Source organism: Beta vulgaris, chromosome 2 (genome assembly GCF_026745355.1).
Source record: "Beta vulgaris subsp. vulgaris cultivar EL10 chromosome 2, EL10.2, whole genome shotgun sequence".
NCBI classification, from domain to species: domain Eukaryota; kingdom Viridiplantae; phylum Streptophyta; class Magnoliopsida; order Caryophyllales; family Amaranthaceae; genus Beta; species Beta vulgaris.
Genome location: NC_079203.1, coordinates 33,246,589 through 33,272,521, shown reverse-complemented (window position 1 = coordinate 33,272,521; position 25,933 = coordinate 33,246,589). Strand labels below are relative to the sequence as shown.

Here is a 25,933-nt window from a genome sequence, read left to right as displayed (position 1 = left end):
CCGTCAAGCCCTACACTTCGCGTCGCATAATCCCACAGGCCACACACAATGCTCGCTCGCACACACCGTCTACGACTCGACTCGCACAACACCGTCAACCCACAACTCGACTCGCACGACACCTTCACTCGGCTTGCACCTTCGCGCCTAGCACTCGAACACGCACTCCTCAAGTCTCGCACTCGCTTAGCACATATACACCGCAGCACCCTCGAGTCTCGCACGACAGTCGCTCGGATTCTCGCATACATAGTCGCTCGACTTGCCTCAACACACAACGACCACACACACACATAGCCTCACACACCACTTGAAGGTTGACGAAAGTTCAGGGGAGTGAAGAAGAAATAATGCGAAGGAGGAGGAATAAGAGTGACGAGGGAGAAAAAGAGAGGAGAGAGAAAATCTTTGAGGGAGAAGGAGAGAAAACGGTTGATGGGGAAAGGAGTTAGGGTTTATTATTTTTTGTCTTTTTTTCTTCTCTCCTATTTATAGCATGAGAAATCTAGGTTTAATAGGATTTGTTTCCAAATGAAACTCCGTTTTCTTATTTATTTGAAAAAATAAAACAAAACCGAATTAAGATATAATGAGGTACAAAGAGTAGGTTGTATATTTAAATTATAACTGTAGGCTTACCCAAACTATATGTTTCTGTAAATAACATTAAAATACTTTCAACTCTATTTTTATATTTTCTTATTTATAAAAGAATAATTCTAAAAAGTACGAAGTATTACATAATCGGACCAGGTGCGATCTAGCCCCGGCTGCCCCCACCCACCCCTTGACCATCATCCACACACACTTTTAAAATCCTCTCCGAATTGGTTGTTTGGGAAGCCAATATAACCGACTCGCAAAAGATAAAAACAGCAACGATATTAGTAACTTCGCAATTTACAGGCTACAACTTCGCTGCCAATGCCCATAGCGCCAAACACTCCTTACGCGCAGCCCCCAAACACGATCCGACCCGACCTAGACCGCCGAGTTCAATCGCTCCTGCTTTCTCTCTCTCTCTTCAACTTCCATCTCGTTACACCAATTTCTGTCACATATTGCCATCTTTATTCCCCCTCTCAATCTCTCCAATTCTACACTTCATCAACACTATTCTTTTTGTTGTAAAACCATTGCACCATTTTTTTTGTCATATTTTTCTTTGTATTTTCCGTGTCCCTTTAATTTTTGATTTGCTATAGTTCTGCTCTCTTGTTTCAATTCGAATTTCTGCTCCTTTATTCTTCCTTACAATTCGTAAAACACACAGCATTTTCGAAGGTTGGTGCTTAATTTAGGGGATTAGGGTTCTTCCTCTAATTCTCACTCAGCTACCTTTTTAATTTTCTATTATTATAGGGTAGGTTAGTGTGTGCTTATTTTTTTTGAAATTAATAATGGATCAGGATGTTAAGGAAATAATGATGAGTGAAGGAGGTAGTGCTCAAGCCGCAGCAGCAGCTACTTCTGATTCTAATTCACTTGAGGTAAATAATTGCCATTATTGTTTTTTGCTGGGTTCAGCATTCATGCTGAGTTTTTTTTTTTGAAATCTGATAGTCATTATATATTGGGTTTTGTGGCAATCACGTATAGTTGCTTGTGACTTGTGAGTGCTGTAGTTTATAACTACAATTTTATGTGGACTTACAATAATTTATCGTAAGAACGAGGTAATTTTTCTCTTTGAAGGGTGATTACTTTTAAGGTAGTACAATAAGTTAGTGTAAGTCCGCCTCACTTAATACTTTTTTTATCATATATGATTCGAGTCGATAGCTAGTTTAAGCTTATGCTGATGAGTTTTAGTTCGGGGGTGCTGGGCTTTTGGACAAGACTAGATGCTATTTTCATGATGTTGGATGACAGTTTTGCGTATTTTGGTACTCCTTCCGTGCTACATATTCTTTTTTGGGATGTCTTAAATTACTTGCTCATTTACATTATTTGGTAAGTTTTTTTTCTCTCTACTTCATTGTTGAAGTTGGACAGCACACTCATCCACCTTCTCTCTTCTGTTTAAGAGAGTTATAGTTCATGCCAAAAAGCTAATGTAGCAAGTAATTTGGGACAAAGGGAGCATATTATTAGAAGGCCAAGAGCAGTGGCGGATCTAGAAATTATATGCAACAAGTTCTCTAATCATAAGTACACCAAACAGTAATGTTAATGTGGGCTGGGATCCTGTTCTTTTAGTGTCGAGTGGGGTCTCTTCTAAAATTAATTAACACTTCTATCTACATTTATACAATAAATATTAGGTTTTTTCTCCATATTATTTTTCCCCAAGTGGGGTCAAGTGACCCCACTCCCATCAACATGCATCCGTCAGTGGCCAAGAGCTTAATAGAGCTTAATTCTATTGCCTTTAGTTGCTAGCCATTGGCCCTGTATGCTTCATTAGAAAAGTGCCGTAGTTTGTGTGGAGAGCTCCAAATGAATTTCAAATTAGAGCAACTTATATGAATTTGTGTGGAGAGTAGCTATGTCCCTTGGATCCATGTTTGTATCGATTTTTGTTCCCGAGTTGATCTAATTTGGGATTGCATAACTAGTGTCTTGCATGTTGCATCTGGAAATGGAACATCTGGAAGCATGAGGTCCAGCTAGTAGGTTTAGCTAAGTGTTTTATATGCATGCCTATGATCTAAACAGCTAGTCACTGGATACATACATTTGTTATGTGCTTTTGTAGAGCATAATATTTGAGTCATATCATTAAGTTAAATATTTTCAATTTTTTTTGTGAAGTATCAAGCTGAGGGGAACCAGGGGCATACATATCAATATTACCCGTCAGCAGCTGGGTCTGCGCCTGCTCCGTGGCCTGTGCATGGGGGCGATCATCCAAGTTCAGGGAACAGAACTGTACAAAATGTAAGCTATCAGTATAATCCGCAGCAGTCTAGTACTGGCGCTAACATGGCAAATGTGTCTTCTATTACCTCTACGTCAACAGCTTCAGGGACTGATAATGCATCAAACGTATATTCTAGCTATGCACCATATCCAACTTCTACCAATCCCTATGGTTATGCAAGTTCTGAATACACCAATTACTATAGTGGTTACCAGCAGCAGTCTGCTCAACCATACACTCAAGCTTCTGGAGCATACCAAAACTCAGGTTCTGCTTATCAGCCTATTTCCTCATTTCCGAATCCCGGGTCTTATGCTGGGTCTACAAGTTATTCAAGCACTTATTACAATCCTGCTGATTATCAGACGACTGGAGCTTACGCTGGAAGCAGTTACAGCAGCCAGGCTACTGTGTGGAATCAAGGAAATTACACAAACTACCCTCACCAGTATGGAAATTATAGCCATGACTCAAGCAGCAGTTACACTTCTAGCAATGCTGCTGCAACTACAAATTATCAGCAGCATTATCAGCAATGGGCAGATTATTACAGTAGTCAGACTGAAGTTACTTGTGCTCCTGGGACAGAAAATACTGCTGTGACGACTGCAGCTGCTCTTCCGTGTCCTATCCCGGGAGTTTCTAGTGGTAGTGGGTATTCAGCTCCTGTCAGTCAGGCACAGGCATCTTATACCCCAACTTGGAGGCCTGAAACTAGCCTCTCTGCATTGCCTTCACAGCAGGTTTGACATTTTTTATTTTACTTTTCTTTGTAAAGGTAGGGCATTTTACTTGTGCGTTGCTTGGTTTAATGTTATTTGCTCCATTTTTTTAATGGGATTCCAATTTTTGGATTTTCACTTAAATAATATGTGTCGCATCGCGTAATCATGATTTAGATTGGACAGCAAATCTTTAGTTGGCCATTGCGGATTAGGCAATTATTTTTTCTTAATGTCTGCCTTTGTATGTGGTTGTGCTACTCTTTAGGTTTCTGTTTTGCAATTTGTGAGCTTATTACGGATTTGATAGTCTGTAATAGCTTTGATGGTGGTCAGAAAACTTGTTTTGATTCTAATCATTTATAGTGCATCTTTGCTTTTCAGCTATATTTATGCTTATGCTTAATGTTTGCACTCTTTGCAATTTAGTTTACAGATTTTGGAAAAAGTTTCATTCTACCACTTTTTGCATACTATTTTTGTCCGTGACGATTAATGTGATAGAGATGTGGGAACACTTAAAAATTTTACCTTTCAAACAAAGTTGTGAACAAGTCCTTGGATAAGGTCCTAGAAACTCTCATAAACTTTCTTCAAACCATTCTATCTCTCATAAACTCCCTTAACTATGAAATATTGGGAGGACAAGCTCCTGGGAATAGTGCTTAATTATAACTTAAGCTGATCCCGGATTGCGGAGCTAGCTAAGGTGGAGAAGCTAGAAGGGTTTGGGCTTTACACCAGAAACAGTATACTTGTATGTGCATGGAGTGAGCTAAAAAACCTAATTTACTGTGAGAATTTTTGTAAACTTATCCAAATTGTTCGAAAGGTATGAGGTAGCATCTTTAACAAAGCCAATATATACAAATTCAAGATAGTGTGAATTCATGTAGGCTATAGATAGGGGATTATATTGGCTCCTATCTTAGTTTTAAAAAGCGCGCCCAAGGCACTTCCAGACGCTAGAACAAAGACGCTTTTACTAATTCACGCAAGGAGAAGTATGTTAGGTGCAGCAAGGCGCTCCCCTAAGGCTGCCTTTTATTAAGATCCTAGAGAAAGAGGAAATCTAAGTTAAAAAAAAAAAGATCAACTTTTTCCACATTAACTCTTACCTAGTCTTTAAGATGTAAATTAGACCAAAAGCCCTCAATCAATTGCATGATATTACTTCATAACCCCTAATTGAAAGCGCTAATTTTAGAGAACCCTAATTTGCGGGCTATGAGGCATTTGGGAAAACGTTGATTCACACAGCTGTGGTTTCAAGCACCATATGTTTCGCCGTTCATTGCCTGTGAAGCTTTCCACGTCAGTTCTCTCCTTTTAAGTCTTCTTCGTATGTCTTGCTCTCTTTTTCCTCCTTAATGTTCTCTTCTTCTCTCTTCTCTAGTCTCTCTTTTCATCATTTCGTTCTGTCTATTTTTCATTTTTCCCCATTTGTCTTTCTTTTTTATTTGGAGGTATCTTCACCTTTTATCTGCATTTGTAGTGTAAGAAGCCCCGATAGTCAAATGTCAAACTTCTTCCTTTTCTTATCTTTCACCCTTTTTCTTTCTTCCCTTTGTGGCCCTTGACTTGTAAGGTACACATGACTAATAAACTACATGAGCTTACGGATGGCAATCACATCGGGTTGGATTGGCTTCATGTTCGGTCGATAATAAATGGGTCAAAAATCCCTGAACTCAAGCCTAATCCATTTAATAAATAGGTTGAAAATCTCACCCAACCTATTTAATAAACGGGTTACCCGTATAACCCGTTTAACCCATTTAATCATTATTATTAGTATATTGAAAAATATTTATTTTCCTTAAAAGCTTAATGACTAAGTTCACTATTGAAAGCATACATGTTTAGAGTTTCTTAGAATAATTATGACATATTTTAGTGATATTTTACTTTATTTAAACCAAATTTTAGATTTATGAATATATTTTTTTCGAGAATTTTCTATATGTATAAGTTAATAAGGCCGGAGTAGGTCATTTTGGGGTCGCATATGTCATCTTAAACCTAACTTGTTTAATTAAATGGGTTAGTTGTGACAACCTATTTACTTAAATGGGTAAAAAAATCCCAACCCTAATCCGCTTATTTCGGGTTAGGTTCGGGTCGGGTTGTCGGTTCGGTCAACTTTTGGCAGCCATACATTAGCTGTTATTTTGTCTTAATCTTATTTTTAAAATTTATTTTGAAGCTGACCTTTCTTTCTTTAAAACATTTAAATTTAAGTACTATCCATTTTACTTATGTAAGTGGGCCTCTTTGAAAACCACACTAAAAGTAGGAAAATAAAAATAAAGGTCTGCCTCGCCTACAAGATGTGCGCCTTCGCCTACCAGATGTGAGCGCCTTCGCCTTGCTCTTTTTGCCTTGGACCTTTTAAAAACTAAGGCTCCTACGAGTGTAATCAATGCAAGTTGTACAACTTTAGTTCGATATGAAACATTATTAGATTTTTCTACAAGGTGTGTGTTGAATTCATGACCGCACTAAATTGTGGTAGATTAAAAAGGAAATATTTTCTGACAATCCATGCCTTTGCTGCAGTTATTCTAGAACAACATAATACAATTTGTCAAATGTTGCTCTCTCCATGTATAATGGAGAATCCTATGTTATAACAACGACACAACATTTTGGCACCGGAATCAATACAAAGCAACATGGATCAGGGTATGATTGCGAGTCGGATATGTCAATTGGCATTCTAATGGAGCTAGATCTTGGATTACCTAATTCACTTGATAGTCCATAAACCATCGATTTTTTTAATGATCTAGGGTTTGAGTAATAAACCCTAGATCTGTTAAATGGAGGGGAAATCTTCAAATTAAGTTGTTGGGGGCATTTGCTTAGGAGGTTGAGTTTTGTGTGATCGTTGGAATTATTCCGTCACCGTGGCTCATTTTGTTGGCTAACTCATCAGTGTAGTCACTCAGAGATAGAGAAAGATGAAGGAACTCAAATGTCTGTTTTTCTTCTCTTCGTTTCAGCTCTATGTTGTTTTCTTGGTTTTTGGTTATTGATCTGCGGTGGGAAGGGGGTAAAAGACCCACGTCAATAGAGCTGTACACCTTTTGATTTGGATATGGCTGTACTTTTTTAATTCTCTCATTGATTTTTTCTTTGGTAAACTGAACCACTTGAGTGGCAGGGATGAGTATAACTGTTATTTATTTATTCGTTGATTTGCTTTATCTTTTCTTTGATATATATGCGTTATCTCCATTTAATTTTCTAATGCATTAAGAGTTTTGAACTTCCTATTTCGTTTTTAACAAATCAAATATTTACTTGAACACCCTATATACTATTGAAGATTTGTCTGACATAATTCAAATTGAGATTACATGGATCGTTAACATCCAAATATAAAGCCGTATCCTTTATCCATGTCCAAATTCAGGACAGGCTCTGTAACCAAAATATCCTGAGTGTACCCATATCCATGTAACATAGTAGGCTCTCAATTCTTTCTCTAGCTACTTCTTGTAGGATGTATTTTATATTCCGTCAAGAGATCATATATCTATATTTGCTTATCCTTGTATTTACAATTATCTTTGTGTGTAAGTGTGAGAGATGAAAGAAGTATTAAAGGCGGTAAGATTCTTGAATTTATGAGACTATGCAATATATTAGAAAGATAAAGGTATCACTTATCAGCATACACCAAATCTCCATCTTCCTTTTTCCAATTTCCACTCTACCCACCCCTACACTTTTCTCCAAGTTGTCTATTGGATAGTGAAGTTTGTGAGTGCCTTGTTTACTGTTGATAAGGCCTAGTGTTGTGCCACTGGAGCTTCAGCCTAGCATAGTCTATCTTCCTGCTGTGATGTCATTTTCACGAATTCTGATGCAATGAATCAAAGGTATGAAGTTTTAAGAGATTAACCACATGTCATTTAAAGGGCATAGTAAGTGCTGGGTGCTAAAATAGGGCCTATTATCACCTGCTTCCTTCTTCCTTTCCCCTTCATCGTCTCATAGCCTCTCCCTTCCTTTATGAGCCACCTTCTTTATTTCACCTCATCATAGGTGTTTTCCGACAACTAGAACTTTGTGCTGGCTTGCTACATAACAGGTGGGCACCACCTTGTACATTGAGTTGGGTTTTGTGTGAATGTGTAACATGTGTACTTATATTCAATAGTATCTGAGATAGAACATCTAATGCTCATTTTCTTAGCCTCAGAGTATTTTATTCAATGGCTGTGGATTGTGGACGTTTATTTTAATAATATTGCCTTAACTGCATCCTTTCATTTGGTATTCTCCTTTCTATCTTGCTCTACAAAAATTCATATATCCGATTCATATATTTGGTGTGTGATTTTTGTTGAAATCGATCTGCCCACAAAGCTCTTCATTTTTGTAAATTTAGCTGAAAATGCTGGGAGAGTCACCTTGGAATTATGTGAAAGCAAGTACTTAAGAGTAGTAAATATCGATAGAAATTGCTTGAAACAATTGTTTCATTTCTTCTTCCTTTTGTATTCAAATAGTAACGATCTTTTGTTTTTGGTGACATTTTGTTGTTATATATGTGGAGCTCTTCTTATGTGTAGCTAGATATTTTCAACTCCTATAATTTGTTCTATTGTTCCGAAGTCCATATCCATAACATTGCAAAGAAACGGAAAATGGAGATGACTACTAGAATTTGCTTGCTGAAACCTTGAACTTAGCTTTAGCTGTCTTGAGCTTGCACAAGGCCACCTGATTCTTCTACAACCTAGCATGCCATGTGTTTGGTTATGCATTCTATTTCTGTGCCCTTTTGTCTTTATATTGTTGGTGATGCGAATTGTTATTCTCCCTTTCCAATCAGATAGGAAGGCTGTTACTGAACTTTTCTAAGTGATTGCCTTCAAGATCCTATATCTATTTACACAGAAATAAATCATGTTAAGAAGGGAGCAACCTTTACCAAAGTCTAGACAACAGATTCATACGAGGAAAGTTGAAATTTACACCCCAAGATTTTCCTTTCCTACAACAAGCATGTATGAAGAGACCAACCGTAGTTTATGAGTCAGATCTGGACTAAAATTGCTAGTTCAGACATCAATGGAAAGAGAGGAAGTGTGTTTGCACTTTGCCCTACCTTCCAATGTCATATGAATACAAGGTTTAACCTTTTGACTTGTTTTTAATCTCGTGAAACGTGTCATGTCAAGTAGATAAGGAAAAAGAAATGAATTTTTTTGGACATGTAAGAAGTTACTTATGGATACAAATTTTAGTTTTTAATTTAGAAGTTATCTTCTATTGGAATAACAATTTGGGTTCAAAATTTATGATTCCTCGTAGAAATATATTGTATATGGGAAGAATTATGAGCTATTTTACTTGGATTAGCTTACTCGTGTAGGATACAAGTATGTGTCCAAATGTCCGACTTGGCTATATTGTGAAAACGTTCTTAATATTGGCCCAAAAATGAAAATGTCTTACCCATGTTGGGGATGTTAGGCATTTCAAACATGGTTAGTTAAGGCGAAATGAAGAGTTCAAATAGGCAAGTAACATAGGTGACGACTGACGAGGGGACGAGCATACTTTTGTGTTATGTAATTGGATAATTTCACATCTTGGTTAGTTTTGGCAAGAAATTAGAAGTTTCACCTTCACCTAATTTTTACTGCAACCATAAAAAAGAAGAAAGGATAGAGATTGGTATTCATTCAATTGTTAAGGTTCGTAAAAATTATCAATATTTATTTACTTTCTTATTGCAAATAATACCATGGACAAAGCATGCTGAGCCCGAAGTCATGGGACTTGAGTTATGCTTACAGGACATAGGCATATGCCCCACCTAATCTTAAGACAAGACAAAATAATTTGCTGCATGAAGTGGGTGAGCCTTGATAAAAAATCGAGAGTTCACTTATAGCCTGAATGTGTGAGTTGAATAAAATAATGAAATAATATGATATATAAATTGAAGGCTCTTAAATGAGTTTGTAAACTAACAACCCATCTCTCGTGGAGCTTTGTTCAAGTGGAGTAATTAGCTCTGGTAAAATGCTTTGGATTGAGCTACCATGACACACATTGAACTGAATCGAATACTCCCTCCGTTTTCGAAAGATCTTTCTTGTTACTGTTCCTACATATACCAAGGATGATCCATTTGTGTGGGTGTGGGGTGGGTAAAGTAGGAGAGAGAAAGGGGTTAAGATAAATAAACAAATAAAAAGCGGTTAAAGTAGGAGAGAGAAAGGAGTAAAATTGAATTAATAATGTAATGGTGGACCATATGATAGGGACATGAGAGGGTAAAAAGGAGAAAAAAAATCCAAATAAGGAATAAAGTAAAAGAGGGAAGATCTTTTGGAAACACACTTAAACGGAATGAGGGAAGATCTTTAGGAAACGGAGGGAGTAGTTGCTAACTCAAACCCAACTCAATTCAAACAAATTCAGTTGTACAACTGAAATAATACTTTACAATAGTTTTTAATTATTTGAAAAGAGTTACAAATCCATTATGAACAAAATTACTATTACTTGATGAAGTGTCCTTGCCTTGAATATACACATAAGAACTTGAACATGAATTCGAAGTATTAAGACATTTGAACACTGCAATCCACCACGAGACAGGTTCCAAGATGAGAAGTTAGCTAAAAAACTCAGTACTAGTCCCTTTACCACAATAAAACCATTTTGAGGCCAGTTTAGTTTGACATGACCCAACTGATCACATTCTTATCAAATCCTTCTTCTCAATTCATACTTTCACATAACTTTAAGACTTTTAATGTTAAAATGGTTCTTTGATTTCTTTACATATGGTTCTCTATCATTGACGTGTTCGTCTTCTACCTAATTCCTGTACTTTCCTAATTACAATTTTATTCACTTATACCTCACAAGGCGTGCCAGGATACAAAGCTTTCCCTTTACTACATCTTAAGAGTATGAAAACGAGTTGCAAGAAGAATGTGCCTACTGCTGGTTCCCATTATACGAAAGACATATTGTAGCTCGGACATGTCTTCGAACTCTTGCTATGAAGTAACTCACCAAACCTTGATATAGAAGTATAATTTTGTAGGAAACATTCATGGAAACAATTTCATGAACTCTTTCATGAAATATAATTGGTTCATGCTTTGATATAGCGAATTATCAAGTGCAAGTAAGCGTATTAGCACCTGTTGAACTGCACCCCGTGAAGTATATACTTATGTGTACTTTTTTTTAAATCTTTTGTACTTACCTTTATTTTTATTAGTGATGTACTGTAACTTAGTTGAAACATAGGCTTGCTTGATTCCCTTACTGCAATGGTTCCTTCTTTATTGTTGTTCTTTCCATTTTGGGGTTGCTTAATGGGTAGCAAACTGCTGTATTTGCTGATATCCTTTAGTTGTGCTTTTATAGCATGAATAACGTGAATTGTAGCCTTCTGTGAGGTGTTTCATGTGTTCGTTCACACTTACAGTAGTCTTTGCATTTCCTTGGCGCGTGCTTGATGTTTTGTTTCCTTGTTGCAATATGACCAACTTCTTTCTTTTTGCTGTCTTGCCAGACAACCAGTACAGTAGGCGCTTATGAAGATTACTGGAAACATGCAACTCAATCTTTCCAAAATCATCAGGATACTAGTTTGCAGTCCAATTTTCAGAAGCCTTTACATGAAAACACCTCTCATCCTATTATTCAGAATCAGCAGCAGACTCTAGTAACACAGGTATCCAGTTCACAGTATACTGAGGTGCAACAGACGCACACACAACCTTTGCAACCCTTTACTCCAGCAGATACACTCAGAGTAAGCAAACTTCAGATTCCTACAAATCCTAGAATTGCCTCAAATATGGCTTTGGCTGTGCCGAGAACTATTAAAGAAACTGCCACATCAAGTGTAACAGTAAAGCCTGCCTATGTTAGTGTCTCATTGCCAAAACCAAACGACAAGGTTCTGTCTAGTACCTCTGACTCGAATGCCAAGGTAAGGTCATTGTGCAACCCTTTTTCTGGCCTCCTGTCTTGATTGTTGTCCGGAATTGAAGCATTTATCACCATAACAAGCTGTGCAACTTTTTCTGCTTTTGTTGGTTTTCTATGATTATTGTATATGTCCTGATCAATAGCTGCCTAAACCTCTCCCCGAAATAACATTTCTATTACTGTTTGTAGACTGGGATGTTCCCATCATCACTTCGAGGCTATGTGGAGAGGGCTTTGGCTCGTTGCAAGGATGAAAAACAAAGAGCTGCTTGTCAAGAGGTCATGAAAGAGGTGAGCTATTATATGTAGGAATGTCAACTTGATGAGTTCGGTGCTGGATCTTTGTGTGTGTGCTCAGAAGTTACTCTTGGATGGAACTTATGATATTAGAAAAATTCTTAGCCATTACAAATTGTGGAAATCTACTATTTTTCTCAAGACGTTCTGCAGATTAATTCATGCAATATGTTTATCGGTATACGCTTAAAGTTACATATTATATTTTGTTGGATTACCCATTTGAGTTGTGATGGATTTTAATTTGGTTGATATGTGTTTAAGAGATCACTACATTGCTGTGTTTTTATGTAAATCTGCAAGATCCATAGTGGCACAAAAAAGGCATCCGAAATATTTTAGGTGAAATCTAATTTAGCTTTTGATGTTTTAATGCTCCAGAAAATTACTGAAGCAACTGCTGAAGGAACACTCTACTCGCGAGACTGGGACACTGAACCTCTTTTTCCGTTACCTGATATAGGCACAGTGAATAATGAGTGTGTTTCTCCTCTTTCATTTGTATCTGTATCTTGTTATTTTGAGAACCTTTTAAGTCTAGAAATCTATTATGTATGCTGCTGTTTCATCTGCATACCTTTTGTGGCCTCTTTCTGCTCTTGATTTTGCAACTGCTGCTCATTGTAGTATGTTCAGGCTCATTGATCCTGCATTATCTGCATTGTTTTGTGGAGCTTAAGTCACCATTTTATATGGCTGTAATATATTGTGTTCCAGCTCTTCTTCCTATGTTTATTTTGTTTAGTTTTCTCATAGTTTTTCTTTATTGGGGTTTTTTTTTTTTTTTGGGGGGGGGGGGGGAGAGAGAGAGAGAGTGTGTGTGTGTGTGTTTGAGGGGGGGGGGCTTCTGTTGATGTCTACTCCTATGAAAAAGTTCAACAAGATGGTGCTTATGGAAAGCCATTTGAAATTCCACTATGTTGCTAATACTCCACATCATCATCATACTCGTCCTCTTCAGTTCGAGTGATTAAATGATTAGATACTCAAGAAATCTTCTAAATAATCTCCATCATAATCCAAGATCACAAATTTATGAGATGCTTTTGGACTTTGGAGTGGAGCTACTAGCATGACCCTTCCGTTGGCCAACTTTTATCATCCTTGATGCTCTTTTGGCATTCTAAGGACCATGGCCTTGTTTGGTAATTGGCTGTTGGCGGTTGGCTGTTTGTATTGGTTGGTATGATTGGGTGTTTGTATTAGCTATTTGACTGTTTGTATTGGCTGTTTGACTATTTTTTATTTTATAAACATGTTTGGTAAAATTGTCTTTGGCTGTTGGCTATTACACTATAAAATGACCATTATCGACATTGATTTTTTTCATCCAACTTATACCATAAGGGTATATTTGTAATCTTATTATTAAAAAGCCAATAGCCAAGGAGGAAAAGCTACTCCAAGTAGCTTTTGGTTGAAAAGCCGGCTTAAAAGCCATAAATAAAAGCCACAAACCAAACATGATTTTTGGTTGTTTGACCAAACTAAAAAGCCAAAAGCCAAGCAAAAAGCCATTTGCCAAACACCCCTCATAAGCTGTAATAGGTCTAGCAACCACACCATTTACAAATCATTACCATCAAATACAAAGGCCAGTTTGTCAATTAGCAGATTTGATTAGTTGGTTATATTTGCGAGTTGAATAGTTGATTATATTAGCGGGTTTGACTAGCTGATTGTATTAGCGGGTTTGACTAGCTGATTGTATTAGCGGGTTGATATACGGGTGTTTGGTGAATAGTTGATTGTTGATTGCTTATTGTATTTTAGCCTAATTTTCATTTTACCTCGATATTGCCAATCCTCTCTCACCAAAAATTTCCTCCTAGGCTTTTCAAAATTAGAGGTATAGTTCAAAAAGCTATTCCAATCATCTATTTACCAAATACCAATGCTAGAAGATTTGACTAGTTAGTCTTCTAAAATGGGCCAAAATCTCTAGTTCAAGCCTAATTCTCTATTTACCAAGCAAGGTTAAAACCTTAAGATTTTTTGTTGTCCATTATCCTGAGTTGCTACTCATCCTCTTTCCTATCGTATTGGCGTTGCTAAGTACAATTGCATTTTACCAAAGACCATGTCACTTAATCAACGCTGTGCCAATCTATTTCTCTGCGAGGCATGTAGCAGTTATAAGTAAAAGCTAAGTTATGTCATTGTATTGTTAGTATGTTTTGAGAGTAAATTTGACTATTTGAGAATTAAGCTACTATAAGCTTAATAGCACCCTAATTCCTCTCACAACTGGTAGCACTACAAGCAAGGCTAAGAGCCTTCATAACAATATATTTGGGAGGATAGGACTGTATGAGTTGAATATCCATAACATAACCACACTCCACTATTAAACATTGAAAATTATACTATCTTCGTCCTGTTTTAATCTGCGCAGTATGACTTTCACGTAAGTTTGACCTTTAATATATTCTTTCTGTTTTAATATGCGTAGTATGACTTTCACGTAAGTTTGACCTTTAATATCTTTAACTATTACTAAGTAAAAATTATACATGTTGATTTTTGAAGATATATGTTAAGATAAATTTTGCAACACCCCAAATGACTATATATATTACTACTAATGTATAAATCGTAAATGATAGTCAAAGTATACGTGAATAGTATAAACAGACAAATTGTGTAGATTTAAGAGAATGGGGGGAGTATTATCTAAGCAAGTAATTTTCAAGAAACGCAAATATAAACATTATGATAGTCATTGCACGCAAAGGTTGATGAAGCTGCCAATTCCACATCGTAATCTTAGTAAAGTTGAAAGTAAAAGTTCTTTAAAAAAAAGAACAAAAGTCATCAATGTATTCAAAGGCTTGCACAGCCTTTTTTATGGCTTCATAAATATACCCTAACTTTCCTCTGGACTCTAGTGAGTGTCTTAATAAAGAAAGGTTTATTTCCTGTTGCTTCCTTTGTCCTTTTGTAAGCTCTGTATTCTTGACAAGTAACTATCTTCCTCTAAGTTGGTTATATGCTTATGGAATTGTGCAAGATTGATTGAAGATGTTGCAAATCTGATAACCACGGCTTGTGCAAATTCCTTTAATTTATGAACCTTTTTATGTTGTTCAGAGGAGAGATATGACTATAATATAGCCATTCATAAACAATCAAAGGAAATGAACAATATTTCTTATCCGCGTCAACATAATTAGATGCATTTTTGTCACCACTTGAACTACATTGTGCTCTTCAACTTCCTCAACCATGTCGTTAAGTATTTGATCAACAACAAGTTGACATCTTCAGAATTTTAGGAACATCTATGGATCTTATGAAGATGTAGCCCATGGGAAAGGATGTTTGAAAGTCCACGATAACCTTATGGGGAGCCATGCCATCCATAGGATAGCTGAAACAACCTTTCTGTGACAGAGAATTCACTGTACAGGCATTTTCTGCTCAATTATAAATCCCATTCTGCTTATTTGCTCATTTATAGAGCTCTAAATGAGAAGACAAGCAAAATAATAGCCTTGGATCTGCCATGCTCCCTGTATACCTGGGTGAACAGTAAAAATGTATGCTTGTGATCCTGCATTTGGATGTTGGATTCGCTCGTTAAGCTTCCTGATCCAGAAATAGTTCTGTACAAATTCGCCTTAGATTGAACTGTTTAAATCTGCAGGGGCCTTAAAGTTTGTGGTGCTGTGCAGTTGGTTGCTCTAACTATCTTTATTAACCATCCTTATCTTTTGCGTGTGGTGGTAACTTCCCATTCAAGCATCTGTTTTGTATATTTTCCATATATGCTTTCCCTGAAGTCAGGACGCAATTTGTTATGATATTTTGTACTTAGGAAAGTTGTTGATGCTTGAGCAAATTTTATGTGTTCGTGATGTGAAGCTTACCTAAATAGTTCACGAGTGTTTCTTATTGTGCATGTTTTTTTTTTGTCATAGCTGAGTTTAACTTATTTTTGATTGCATGAACTTTTCGAGGACTCCTTGTATCTTTTTTTATTTTTTATTGCAAGCATATCTATACTCCTTATAATTGGTAGATGTACAACATTTCCTCATCTTTTAATTCTGAACTTGTTTTACTTCCTTGGTGTCAACACTTAATTTTTTTGATGAGCTTACGTGAGTCTTGACATTTTTCTTATTGAAGAGCCTTATTATCATATTTTGACTTTTGAACTATTTCTATGATCAGCGGACAGAGTGTAGCACCAGTTATGTCATTGTCCACGTTTAAAAGAAGTCCAAGTAGACGAACTAAAAGTAGGTGGGAGCCTTTGCCAGAAGATAAACCCATTGAGAAACCAACATCCACCTGTCAGGATTCTGCTAGGCATGGGGTATGGACTCATTTCAGTGGAAGGGAAAACAAGGTATCATACTTGCCTGGTGTTTTTTATTCATTTAGCTGCAGGTCTTTTTTACAACTGTATCGTGGAATTATCAATGCCCCCTTAATGTGCGTCTGAGCTTGTGCATATCATGATGGTATTTTGTCAGTGACAACAAGACGTGGGAAGAGTAGGCTTTTTTTTATCTACATAGTAAAATCTTCATAGATGAAGCATGGGTTAGGTTCCCGCTTACATGATGAACCTTGTCATTATCTCTTCTATGTACGTTTTCTATGTATGTACCTGAATTTTTTGACATTTTCTGCAAGCAAAGTGCTTGCATCTCTCTTGTTGGATGGCTTTGATAAGAGGATATACATGTTCCGCGATGCTGCTTAGTGCTTACAATGTACCAAATGTCTGTCGTCTCCTCCCCCTTGTTCATAATCTGTTTCATCAATCTTCTTTGCAGTCCTTAGCTGTAAAATCTGAGAGAAAGAATGCAACTCTCAGTAGATTTTCTGCAGTGGAGCAGACTAGTGTTAGTAGAAGCGCCCACAGGCCTGCTAAGAGACAACGATTTGGTAATGACTTGAGTGCTACAGAAAATGGGGATGCCTCAAGTGATAGTGACAAGGAACAAAGTTTGACTGCATATTATTCTGGAGCAACCACACTTGCCAACTCACCAGAGGAAAGAAAGAGACGAGAGAATCGCTCTAAGCGTTTTGACAATGGAACTGGACAGAGAACCGAGAATCATTATAGACCAAAGAATGTTAAATCTGGAAATTTGTATGCTAGAAGGGCCACTGCGTTGGTTCTTAGCAGAACCTTTGAAGATGGGGGTCCTAGGGCTGTTGAAGATATTGACTGGGATTCCCTTACTGTTAAGGGTACTTGCCAAGAGATCGAGAAACGCTATTTGCGGCTTACTTCTGCACCTGATCCATCGACTGTAATATCTTCTTCCCCATGATACCTTTCTGTCTTTTTTGCAGTTTGTCAAATGGTAATTTTTGAATGAAAATTGTTAATGAGCCATGTTTTTTCTACAGGTTAGACCCGAGGAGGTGTTGGAGAAGGCTTTGGATATGGTTCAAAATTCACAGAAAAACTACCTTTACAAATGCGATCAGTTGAAATCAATTCGTCAAGATTTGACTGTGCAGAGAATACGTAATGAACTAACTGTCAAGGTATGTCAATACCATTAAGTCAGATGCTACGTATTGTTCACGAAGATGTTATTGTTAGTTTATAATTATGCTAAGCTAAGTGTATTTCAAGCAGGTTTGTCAGTATTTAGTTCTTGTAGCCTATTTTCTAAATCATATCCTTTCATGATGTTTGTTAATCTTCGATACTTCCAGGTTTATGAAACTCATGCTCGACTTGCTCTTGAATTTGGGGACTTGCCAGAGTTTAATCAGGTCGGTACCCGTGTAATAATAAAGAGTTTGGCCTTTTTTTGTTTTTGTTTCTGTTCTTTATTGCTGTACTATTCAGCATGATTAGTGTTTGGTCATAGTGTATAAAAGTTTAAAACTGCTGTGCAAGATAGCCCACTCAAGGTCTAAGAAACGGATAGGTCAAATAATCATAACTTGAATGTAGGGAATTAAATATCTCCTGTTCCGTTACAGAATAATTAAATTCACATACTTCTCGCCGCTTTGTCCTTTCCGTAACGCAAAATCGCCGCGTTAGAACGCTTTTATCCGTGTTACATTCGTTCTTTTCAAACATTGGCCAATTTTTTTTTATGATTTAATTATATAGTTGATGAAACATGATATTCTAATAGATTTGATTATATTATGTTGTAGTAATGCTTCATAAACTAAAACAATGCAAATAAGGTTAAAACATTTTAATGTGAATTTTTTTAAAAAATTCACGCCGCGTCGGTCGCGAAACGTTCTATTTCCGTCACAAGCCGTTTCCGCGACAACGTGACCTTTTCCGCAGATGCGACCGCGACCGATCCCGCAAACGCGACCGCTTTTTTTTTCCCTGCTTCAATGTACTCTGTGTGTGTTTTTTTCTCTTTTCCTTTCCCCCCAAGCTCTCCCTTGTTAATTTTTTTGTTCCTGTTCTTGAGAATGCTTGTTCTCCACGGATAAGATTTGCTGCTAAGTTTCTGTTGGCTGTTAGTAGCTTACAGCTGTCTAATTTCAATCATGTTTTCTTAAAGTTTTACTTAAGATCATCAAGATGAAATCTTTACTGGTTGCTTTGCTTGCAGAGCCAATCACAGTTGAAATCCCTCTATGGTGAAGGAATTGCAGGTTGTCGCATGGAATTTTCTGCTTACAATTTGCTTTCTGTCAGCTTACTCTCCAATAACAGGAGAGATCTGCTATCATTGATGTCAAGGTTAGTGATATAATTTGAAAATGCTATTGGCACTTTTATGTTTCTGTGTCCAGAGATCTCTTGTTGTCCACAATTTTATAGCATTTGCGTTTGCTGAATTATCGTATATGCTTAAGGTGAGTGGTTCTCGCATTACTTGTTGAATTTCTGGTATGCTATCTATCATGGAAGGAAATTTGAGGGGAACTTTTCCCAGATTGTAATTGGCTTCTGTATATCACAACAATTTACTGGAGTTTATAGAGTTAATCTTGGTAAGAGTGCATCCGAAGATTGCTAAGCTAGAATGAAACTGAGTATCTCCTAGGTCTTAATGCTAATGACTTACCGTTCCCTCCTTTTCTTGTCCTTTTTTTCGGGGGGTTAATGTTAAATTTTCTGATCTAGGCATTGCATGTGAACTGTGGTTGTGTATTTTGCTGTTATTTTCAATTATTGTGTTTTTCCGTTATTACCTGTTCTCGAGAAATATCTAGTTTGTCCAGGAGTATATGTCTCCTCATCGGCTTTGTTTTGGGGAGGTCTCATAATCTTCTCCAGGCTCTCAGCCATTCCTGGCAGGAGCTTAGAAAAAGATAGGAAATACGAGAGCATTTAGATAAGACTTTGCTCCTCAAAAAATAAAAAGGGAAATACATGATTTTGTACTCTGACCAAGTAAGGAAAAATAAACCCGACCTAGCTATTAAACCCGTTACAGTTTCTGTACCTGTAGATTCAAGTTGTTAAGGGAGCTCAAGGCAAGTAATTGAAAAACTCTGATCATACAGTTCGTAATGAATGAGAAGCCATCAAGAATGATGGTATCCTCATGCATCTGTGTGCTGTTAGACGTAGTAATCTTTGAGTCTTGAAATGAGCACAGACAAATACAACTGTCTTATCATCAAAGTTCAAATTGCAATTGCATTCCTACTTGTAGGAAACTGATAGTCACTTTTAATGAAGCTACTCCTATTTCAACTTGTTTCTGACTTGGGCAAAATGGAAGACAACTTTACAAGTGTAATATTTTGAGGATATTGTTCTTGTCTCCCATTAAGTCAATTGAACTTAACACCAGGTTTGGATGGAAAGGTTTGGAGGGACAAGAAGGGAAGCAAACTAAAGGGATTGCTTTTCCCATGTTTGGATACGACATAGGGGAAGGGAAAGGAAAGCAACTAGATGATTCCATTTTCCTCCCCCTTTTGATAAATCACATCCTTCCCCTTGTGGGAAGGAAATTGGAAACTCACTCTTTTCCTCTGCTTATCTCCGTTTCTCTTTCCACTTTTTCCTTCTCCTTGATTTCCCTCTACAGATGCTAATAGAACACACTGTAAGTTCCTGCCTGTCTATAGAGAACACAATTTCGGAATTAATTTTTCCTTTTTGTTTTCGGGGCCGGGTGGAGATGTATGTAGATGGTGTTTTCTTGCAAGTCATTGCGACTTGAGAGGTTGGAGTTGGAGCTGCTGGTTTGGGTGCAGCGACCTTTTATGTGGTTTCTTGCGTTCATTTTAAGCTTGATTGCTGCAAATTTTTGTCTAAACTGAAGTATGTTTCCACAATATGAGTGACAGATTATCTGATGAAGCTAAAAAGCATGAAGCTGTGAAGCATGCACTCTCTGTTAGGTCGGCTGTCACATCAGGGAATTATGTGCTGTTCTTTAGACTGTATAAATCAGCACCTAATTTGAACACTTGTCTCATGGGTATGTGTGCTGTTTATGCTTTTTCCTCTCTGAAGTACTGCTCAATATAACCTCAACATCAGTTAACATGCACACTCATTATTTTACAGATTTGTGTGTGGAAAAAATGCGCTTTGAGGCTGTGAAATGCATGTCTCGTACTTTTCGGCCTACCATTCCTGTTTCATATGTTGCTCAAGTTTTGGGATTCAGCAGCACATCTGAAGGTGAAGCAAGTGATGAGAAAGATGTGGATGGATTGGAGGAATGCACGGAATGGTTGAAGGCGCATGGTGCATGTCTTATCTCAGATAATAATGGTGAATTGGTGGTTGATGCAAAGGTATGAGACAGGTTCCTTGTACAGTTTATAATCTCTATCGGTTAAAGGTTATAATATGACCAGTGTGGGGGGGGGGGGGGACCTTGGAGAAGAAGTGTTTAAACGTGGAAGTGAAGAAATCCTACCCGTGAAACCAACTAAGAAAAATGCTAGTTCCTGTCTTTCACATTTGCATTTCTTAGTAACAGAACATGCTAGAGTCTTACTTCCACAGAGAGAGACATAGAGGGAGAAAGAATGGCAGATGGAACTAATGAGAACAATAACTTCATTTAGGCTTTTACATTTGTCTGACTTAGCTTGTTTTTCTTTCTTTTTTGGACGAATGAGCATTTTATTGTTTATAGGCTAATGTTTCTGTCTAGAAGTAATTTAGAAGTAGAATTATTTCTGTAGTATGATAATATTCGTGAGATATTGAGTCAACTTTTTTTGAGCGGAGCTTAGTTTGGCTCACCCTCTTGCCACCGGTTTCGAGCCAAGTTTTGAGTGAACTCCATTTGTGTAGCATGCGAGGGGGGTCTGATCATTTTCACTCCCTACACCCTACACATGACCCCTTAGATGCATGTGCTCTAGCATTGTGTCAACTGTTGAGGTTTTTTTCTTTTGTAGTCCTATACTATGCTAAAACTTGCTTTGTTCGAGCGTCAAACTTCCTTTCTCAGCCTTATCATTTCGCTGTATGTTAGAATTGCTCCTAAGTTGAATTCAAGTTTGACACCCATCCATCTCTTTGTTCTGGCTTATTGTTGATTGTATTGTCTGCAGTGTCGAGAACTTTTTGTTTATATGATGGTCCATGTATTTGCTGTCCACGAAACTAGTCCCTCTCTTCTACTGAATGGCTGGTGTTATGAACAGGTTTCCTCGTCTAGTCTCTACATGCCTGAACCTGAAGATGCCGTGGCTCATGGAGATGCCAATCTTGCTGTGAATGATTTCTTCACACGAGCATCCACGTGATTGTTTTGATACTAAGAAAATTGAGATAGCATAGGATAACATGGGGAGAAACAAATATCTTTCGGCCATCAAGGGTATACCTGATAATGAGAAAACCACAATTTATGGGGCAGGGCTAGAATTTTAGAAAGTCCGGGCCTCTGGAGATTGTGGAGGGGTTGGTGCTGTTATGGATAATACTTGCTTACTTTCTTACTTTAAAGGTGAGATCCTTTATCAATGCATTTCTTTCGAGATGCGAATCATAACCTGGAACTGCAGAGTTGGGGAGTCTGGCACAAGCACACTGCTGAGTGGCTTCTAGAGGCGCAGAGGCCTTATAGCAAAACTAAACAAAGTGATTTGTTGAAGATTAGTCTGTAAACGTGTTAGAGAGTTTAGCTGTATGTAACATCTATTCATTCTTGTTCTACCGAACCGTACATATAGGCAAGAATAGCAACATGAATAAAGCTCGCCGTCTTTGAATTTTGTGTAAGCTTATCAATTTTGTTTTATTCATTTTTGCACAATTTGTGTTTGGCCATTAAGAACTAGTACATCGTATGCTCGTATTCTAGCGGCTCTCCCCCTATTTTGGGCGGTTGTATTAAGTTATGGTACCAAATCTTATCCTGCTTGAACATTGGCATTTTCTTGTAGAAGCACACTGATTGGGTAACTGTTCCATATATACGAAGTGTATAATGACAGTCTTATCTTACTTTGTACCTTGTTTTTTTTTTTTTTTTTTTTTTTTTTATAGAACTTTTAGGTAAATAGCCTAAATCACAACTGAATAAAGTAATGAACAGACCAAAACAAGAAGATACCCGCACAGTGCTCACTCAAATAATAAAATGAGATCCTTGAGATGAGGAAGAATAATTTTCATCTATTATGAGGTACTTCTTCCGTTTCATAATAAGTGAAACACTTACTATTTTAGAACGTTTCAAAATAAGTGAAACATATCTTAAATGGATAAAAGAAAGTGACAAAATGACAAGAGTGCCCATCACAAACTTGTGTGGTTTGCTTTTCTCTCTCCTTCTTTTGATAATAAAAAGGGTATTTTATGACTTTTTGGCTTTTGAAAGTGATGTTTATTAAATCTTGTGCCCAATCCCTGTGTTTCACTTATTATGGAACGGAGGAAGTATATGACGTGATGACATCTATAGAAAACAACCTTACAACAATATAGATATAAAAGATGCTACAAATTTAGTAATCAAGTAAAATAAATTTATGCACACTTGAGCCCATTCTAAATGCATGGGTTTAATTTGATTTTTCATGAGTAACTTTTGGTAACTTCACATATTTCACAAAGACGGAGACCTTCACAATTATCATTTTGACACATAATTTTGTATTTTTAAGATCATGTTGATATTTGATCATATTTTCCATAATCTTCGGCTTGAAAACAAAATGTTGAACAAAAGGAAGTTATGCTTTTTTTTTTAGATTGAATTGGGTATGGGTGGAAATTTCGAATATCGATCAAATGGATCACAAGTATTAAAATAGGTTTTTATTTTCTATGGAGAAAATCAACATACTCATCCAATCCAAAAAAAAAAAAAAAATGAAGTAATTCTTTTTAGCCCAAAAAAAAAAGTTGACAACTCCAATGAAAACATTTATGGCCCAGTTGACAACTTCAATGAAAACATTTATGGCCTAAATAGGAATAGTAGGCTAGTACTCCTACAGGCTACATATACATCAACAAGCATAATTGTTGCCATATCTTTGGTCCGTTCCCTATTATTTTCCAGATAAAAGTTACTCCATTAACCAGATGATTGTTATTTGTTGCTTTCTCCTTCATTAAATTATTGCTCTCTAAGTTTGGACCGATTATCGCTTCTTTTTTTTTATCTGATTGTGGAATTATGGATTTCATCTTTAATGTAAAATTTCTTTTCATTCTCTCTTGAAAAAACAACAGTAGGAACTCTACTATGAATCGTAACAGAACTAGAACTCTACAAAAGGAAAAATGATGCTCGAAAGAAGAAGGATCTTCAAAGCATGAAACCAAATCACTGATCCCAAGTGCTTAAAACATGAACAACAAAAAGTGACAACCTTAGACACAGTACAATTATAAAAGAAATGGGATAACTAGAATCAGTAATAATCAATAATTTGGAGTAGCAAAAGCAAGGAAAGAGGGGTTGGACTGTAAAATATGCATCTCTTTCTCTTCTAAAAACAACCATGCTTCAATTCCATCAATATCACCAGTAGTAACATCAAAATGGTCAGTTAAGATGGTGGCGTTCCTGCGGTTGGATGGACTCAAAACTCCTTCAGTTAAAATAATCCATTTGGGATTCCCAAACCCAAAATCGGCCTCATGAAATCCAATCTTACACAAGCTGGTAAGCTTGTAAACACCAGGCTCGTACTTCTTCGGGTCTACTCGTTCTTTCTGCTGGGATCCTGGCGGTTCCAGTGTTACAACACTAGCCTTCACCCTTAGCACAGCTGCGTGAATCTCTGCAACGCGTTCTTGGAGCTGAGCTTGTTTTTCTCCCTGGGCTTTTCCAGGTGCTACCAAGTTACCCAATGATCCTCTGGGAAGTGGAGGCGTAACTCTTGATCGCATGTCAGCGGTAAAATAAAACGTTGTAGTTGTTATCTTTTCAAAGGTTGTTGCTGAAGCAGCAATAGCAGCCTGAAGAGCCTCCTCCCACGGCCTCCACTTCAGGCTGTTATTGCTGCTTCAGCAACAACCTTTGAAAAGGTAACAACTACAACGTTTTATTTTACAGCTGACATGCGATCAAGAGTTACGCCTCCACTTCCCAGAGGATCAATGGGTAACTTAGTAGCACATGGAAAAGCCCAGGGAGAAAAACAAGCTCAGCTCCAAGAACGCGTTGCCGAGATTCACGCAGCTGTGCTAAGGGTGAAGGCTAGTGTTGTAACACTGGAACCGCCAGGGTCCCAGCAGAAAGAACGAGTAGACCCGAAGAAGTACGAGCCTGGTGTCTGCTCGCTAGCAGCCTTCGCCTTAAGCCGACTTATAGCAGCGTTGCTGAATGTGAAGCTCTTTACCAAAGTATTTGGTCCGCAGTGGCCTGAAATGTTACTATTATCAGTTGATTTAAGCGGCATTGGCTGCACCGAGTTAGGATTTGGGGGAAAAGCTTCGACAGCAGCGTGAAAATCAGGCTTCACCAGGTTGGCAGAGCACTTGCTTGCAACCTGTGATGCTGATGCCCAGTACCTAAAGAAAGTCGCTAGTGAGACCGCGTCAACAAGCTTATGAAGCGCATAGTAACCGATCACAATGCCACCACAGCTAAAGACATTCACCTGTATCATTAATGGTACCACCGTGTCAATTGGCCGAGGTGGGAGAAGCTCATACAGCAACTCAGACTTATGGGGTTGAGGTAAGCTTACAATTGCAGACATTGGGTAATTTGTTATATGAGTTTCGGTAAAGGGTACGCCTTCGTCGGTGCATGTTACGGTGGATTCATCGGTGCATCGACCCGCGAGAGGGTAGAACTGACTAAGTGTGTAGGAGAGGGAATTTTTGAGGCCATTAATATGGAGTTCTTGTGTTACTGGGTGAGCTGTAGTGGCTGAGTAGAAGAGTAGCATGTGTGTGTAAACAAGAGGATACATTTTGTCGAAGTGTGAGAGACTAAGCTTATGGAGATTACTGGGTGTGGGAGATGATGGCTTTATGATCTCTGTTGAGATTACTTCCATTTTCAAGCTCTCTTCCATTATTTGATTACAAAGTTCTATTTGGTGTTAGGTTTGGAGTTCGGAAACTCTATATATACACCAATGAGCCAATTTATTATCATATTTTATTATTTTCAGGGTTAATGCTATATGCAGCCTTAGACATAAATACATTACTTAAAATGGAATTTAGTTGTAATTTTATGACAAAAGTTTGTATTAATCTATGTAATAAATGATCAATTAATGCTTGTTTTTTCCATTTTTAGCTCCTTATATGCAGCCCTAAGGGTTGCATTTAGCTTTTTCCTTATTTTTATTATCGTGGAAACATCAAACATATGTCCTAATAGATTAAGAGATCCTCTGTTCAACTGCGCCGTCGTCATGGCAGGAAGATCGAAGGCGAAAACGAAGAAATCTCAAGGTAGAAATTATAGCAATCAGGAAAGGAAGTAAGGACCTACGAGTCCAATTAAAGGACAGAAACACAAATCTATAGCTGAAATTCATGGAGTTGCAACTATGGTGATTTGAACCCCCGAATTTGAAGAACCATTATCACCTAAAAGTTCATTAAAGGATTGCAAAATCAATCGAAAAAGAGGACTCAATCATCTGAATGGCTGACTATTATGAAGAAGACACATAATTGATTGGATTCTATTAAGGGAGGTAATATTCAATCTCG

At 37.4% G+C, this 25,933-nt stretch overlaps 2 protein-coding genes across 3 annotated transcripts; one reads left to right on the top strand and one right to left on the bottom strand.

Annotated features, from left to right (window-relative positions):
- Window positions 1-871: 871 nt before the first annotated feature.
- Window positions 872-22,246, top strand: LOC104886909 (SAC3 family protein A). Of its 2 annotated transcripts, XM_010671449.3 has the most exons (14): window positions 872-1,284; window positions 1,410-1,490; window positions 2,755-3,606; window positions 11,144-11,566; window positions 11,755-11,856; window positions 12,244-12,341; window positions 16,039-16,216; window positions 16,650-17,135; window positions 17,236-17,376; window positions 17,551-17,610; window positions 18,426-18,556; window positions 20,122-20,255; window positions 20,345-20,577; window positions 21,442-22,246. In XM_010671449.3, exons 2-14 carry the CDS (start codon window positions 1,425-1,427, stop codon window positions 21,541-21,543), a joined length of 3,006 nt encoding a protein of 1,001 aa, XP_010669751.1. In that variant the 5' UTR covers window positions 872-1,284; window positions 1,410-1,424; the 3' UTR covers window positions 21,544-22,246. The 2 variants fall into 2 exon arrangements, with proteins under 2 accessions (XP_010669751.1, XP_010669752.2); XM_010671450.4 differs by lacking the exons at window positions 872-1,284; window positions 1,410-1,490 and having other exon boundaries at window positions 2,987-3,130; window positions 3,229-3,606.
- A 1,320-nt stretch (window positions 22,247-23,566) lies between these two features.
- On the bottom strand, window positions 23,567-25,323 carry LOC104886910 (stemmadenine O-acetyltransferase). The gene is made up of 2 exons (XM_048638646.2): window positions 24,434-25,323; window positions 23,567-24,257 (listed from the first exon to the last, which is right to left on the bottom strand). Exons 1-2 carry the CDS (start codon window positions 25,279-25,281, stop codon window positions 23,675-23,677), a joined length of 1,431 nt encoding a protein of 476 aa, XP_048494603.1. The 5' UTR covers window positions 25,282-25,323; the 3' UTR covers window positions 23,567-23,674.
- Between the last annotated feature and the right edge of the window lie 610 nt (window positions 25,324-25,933).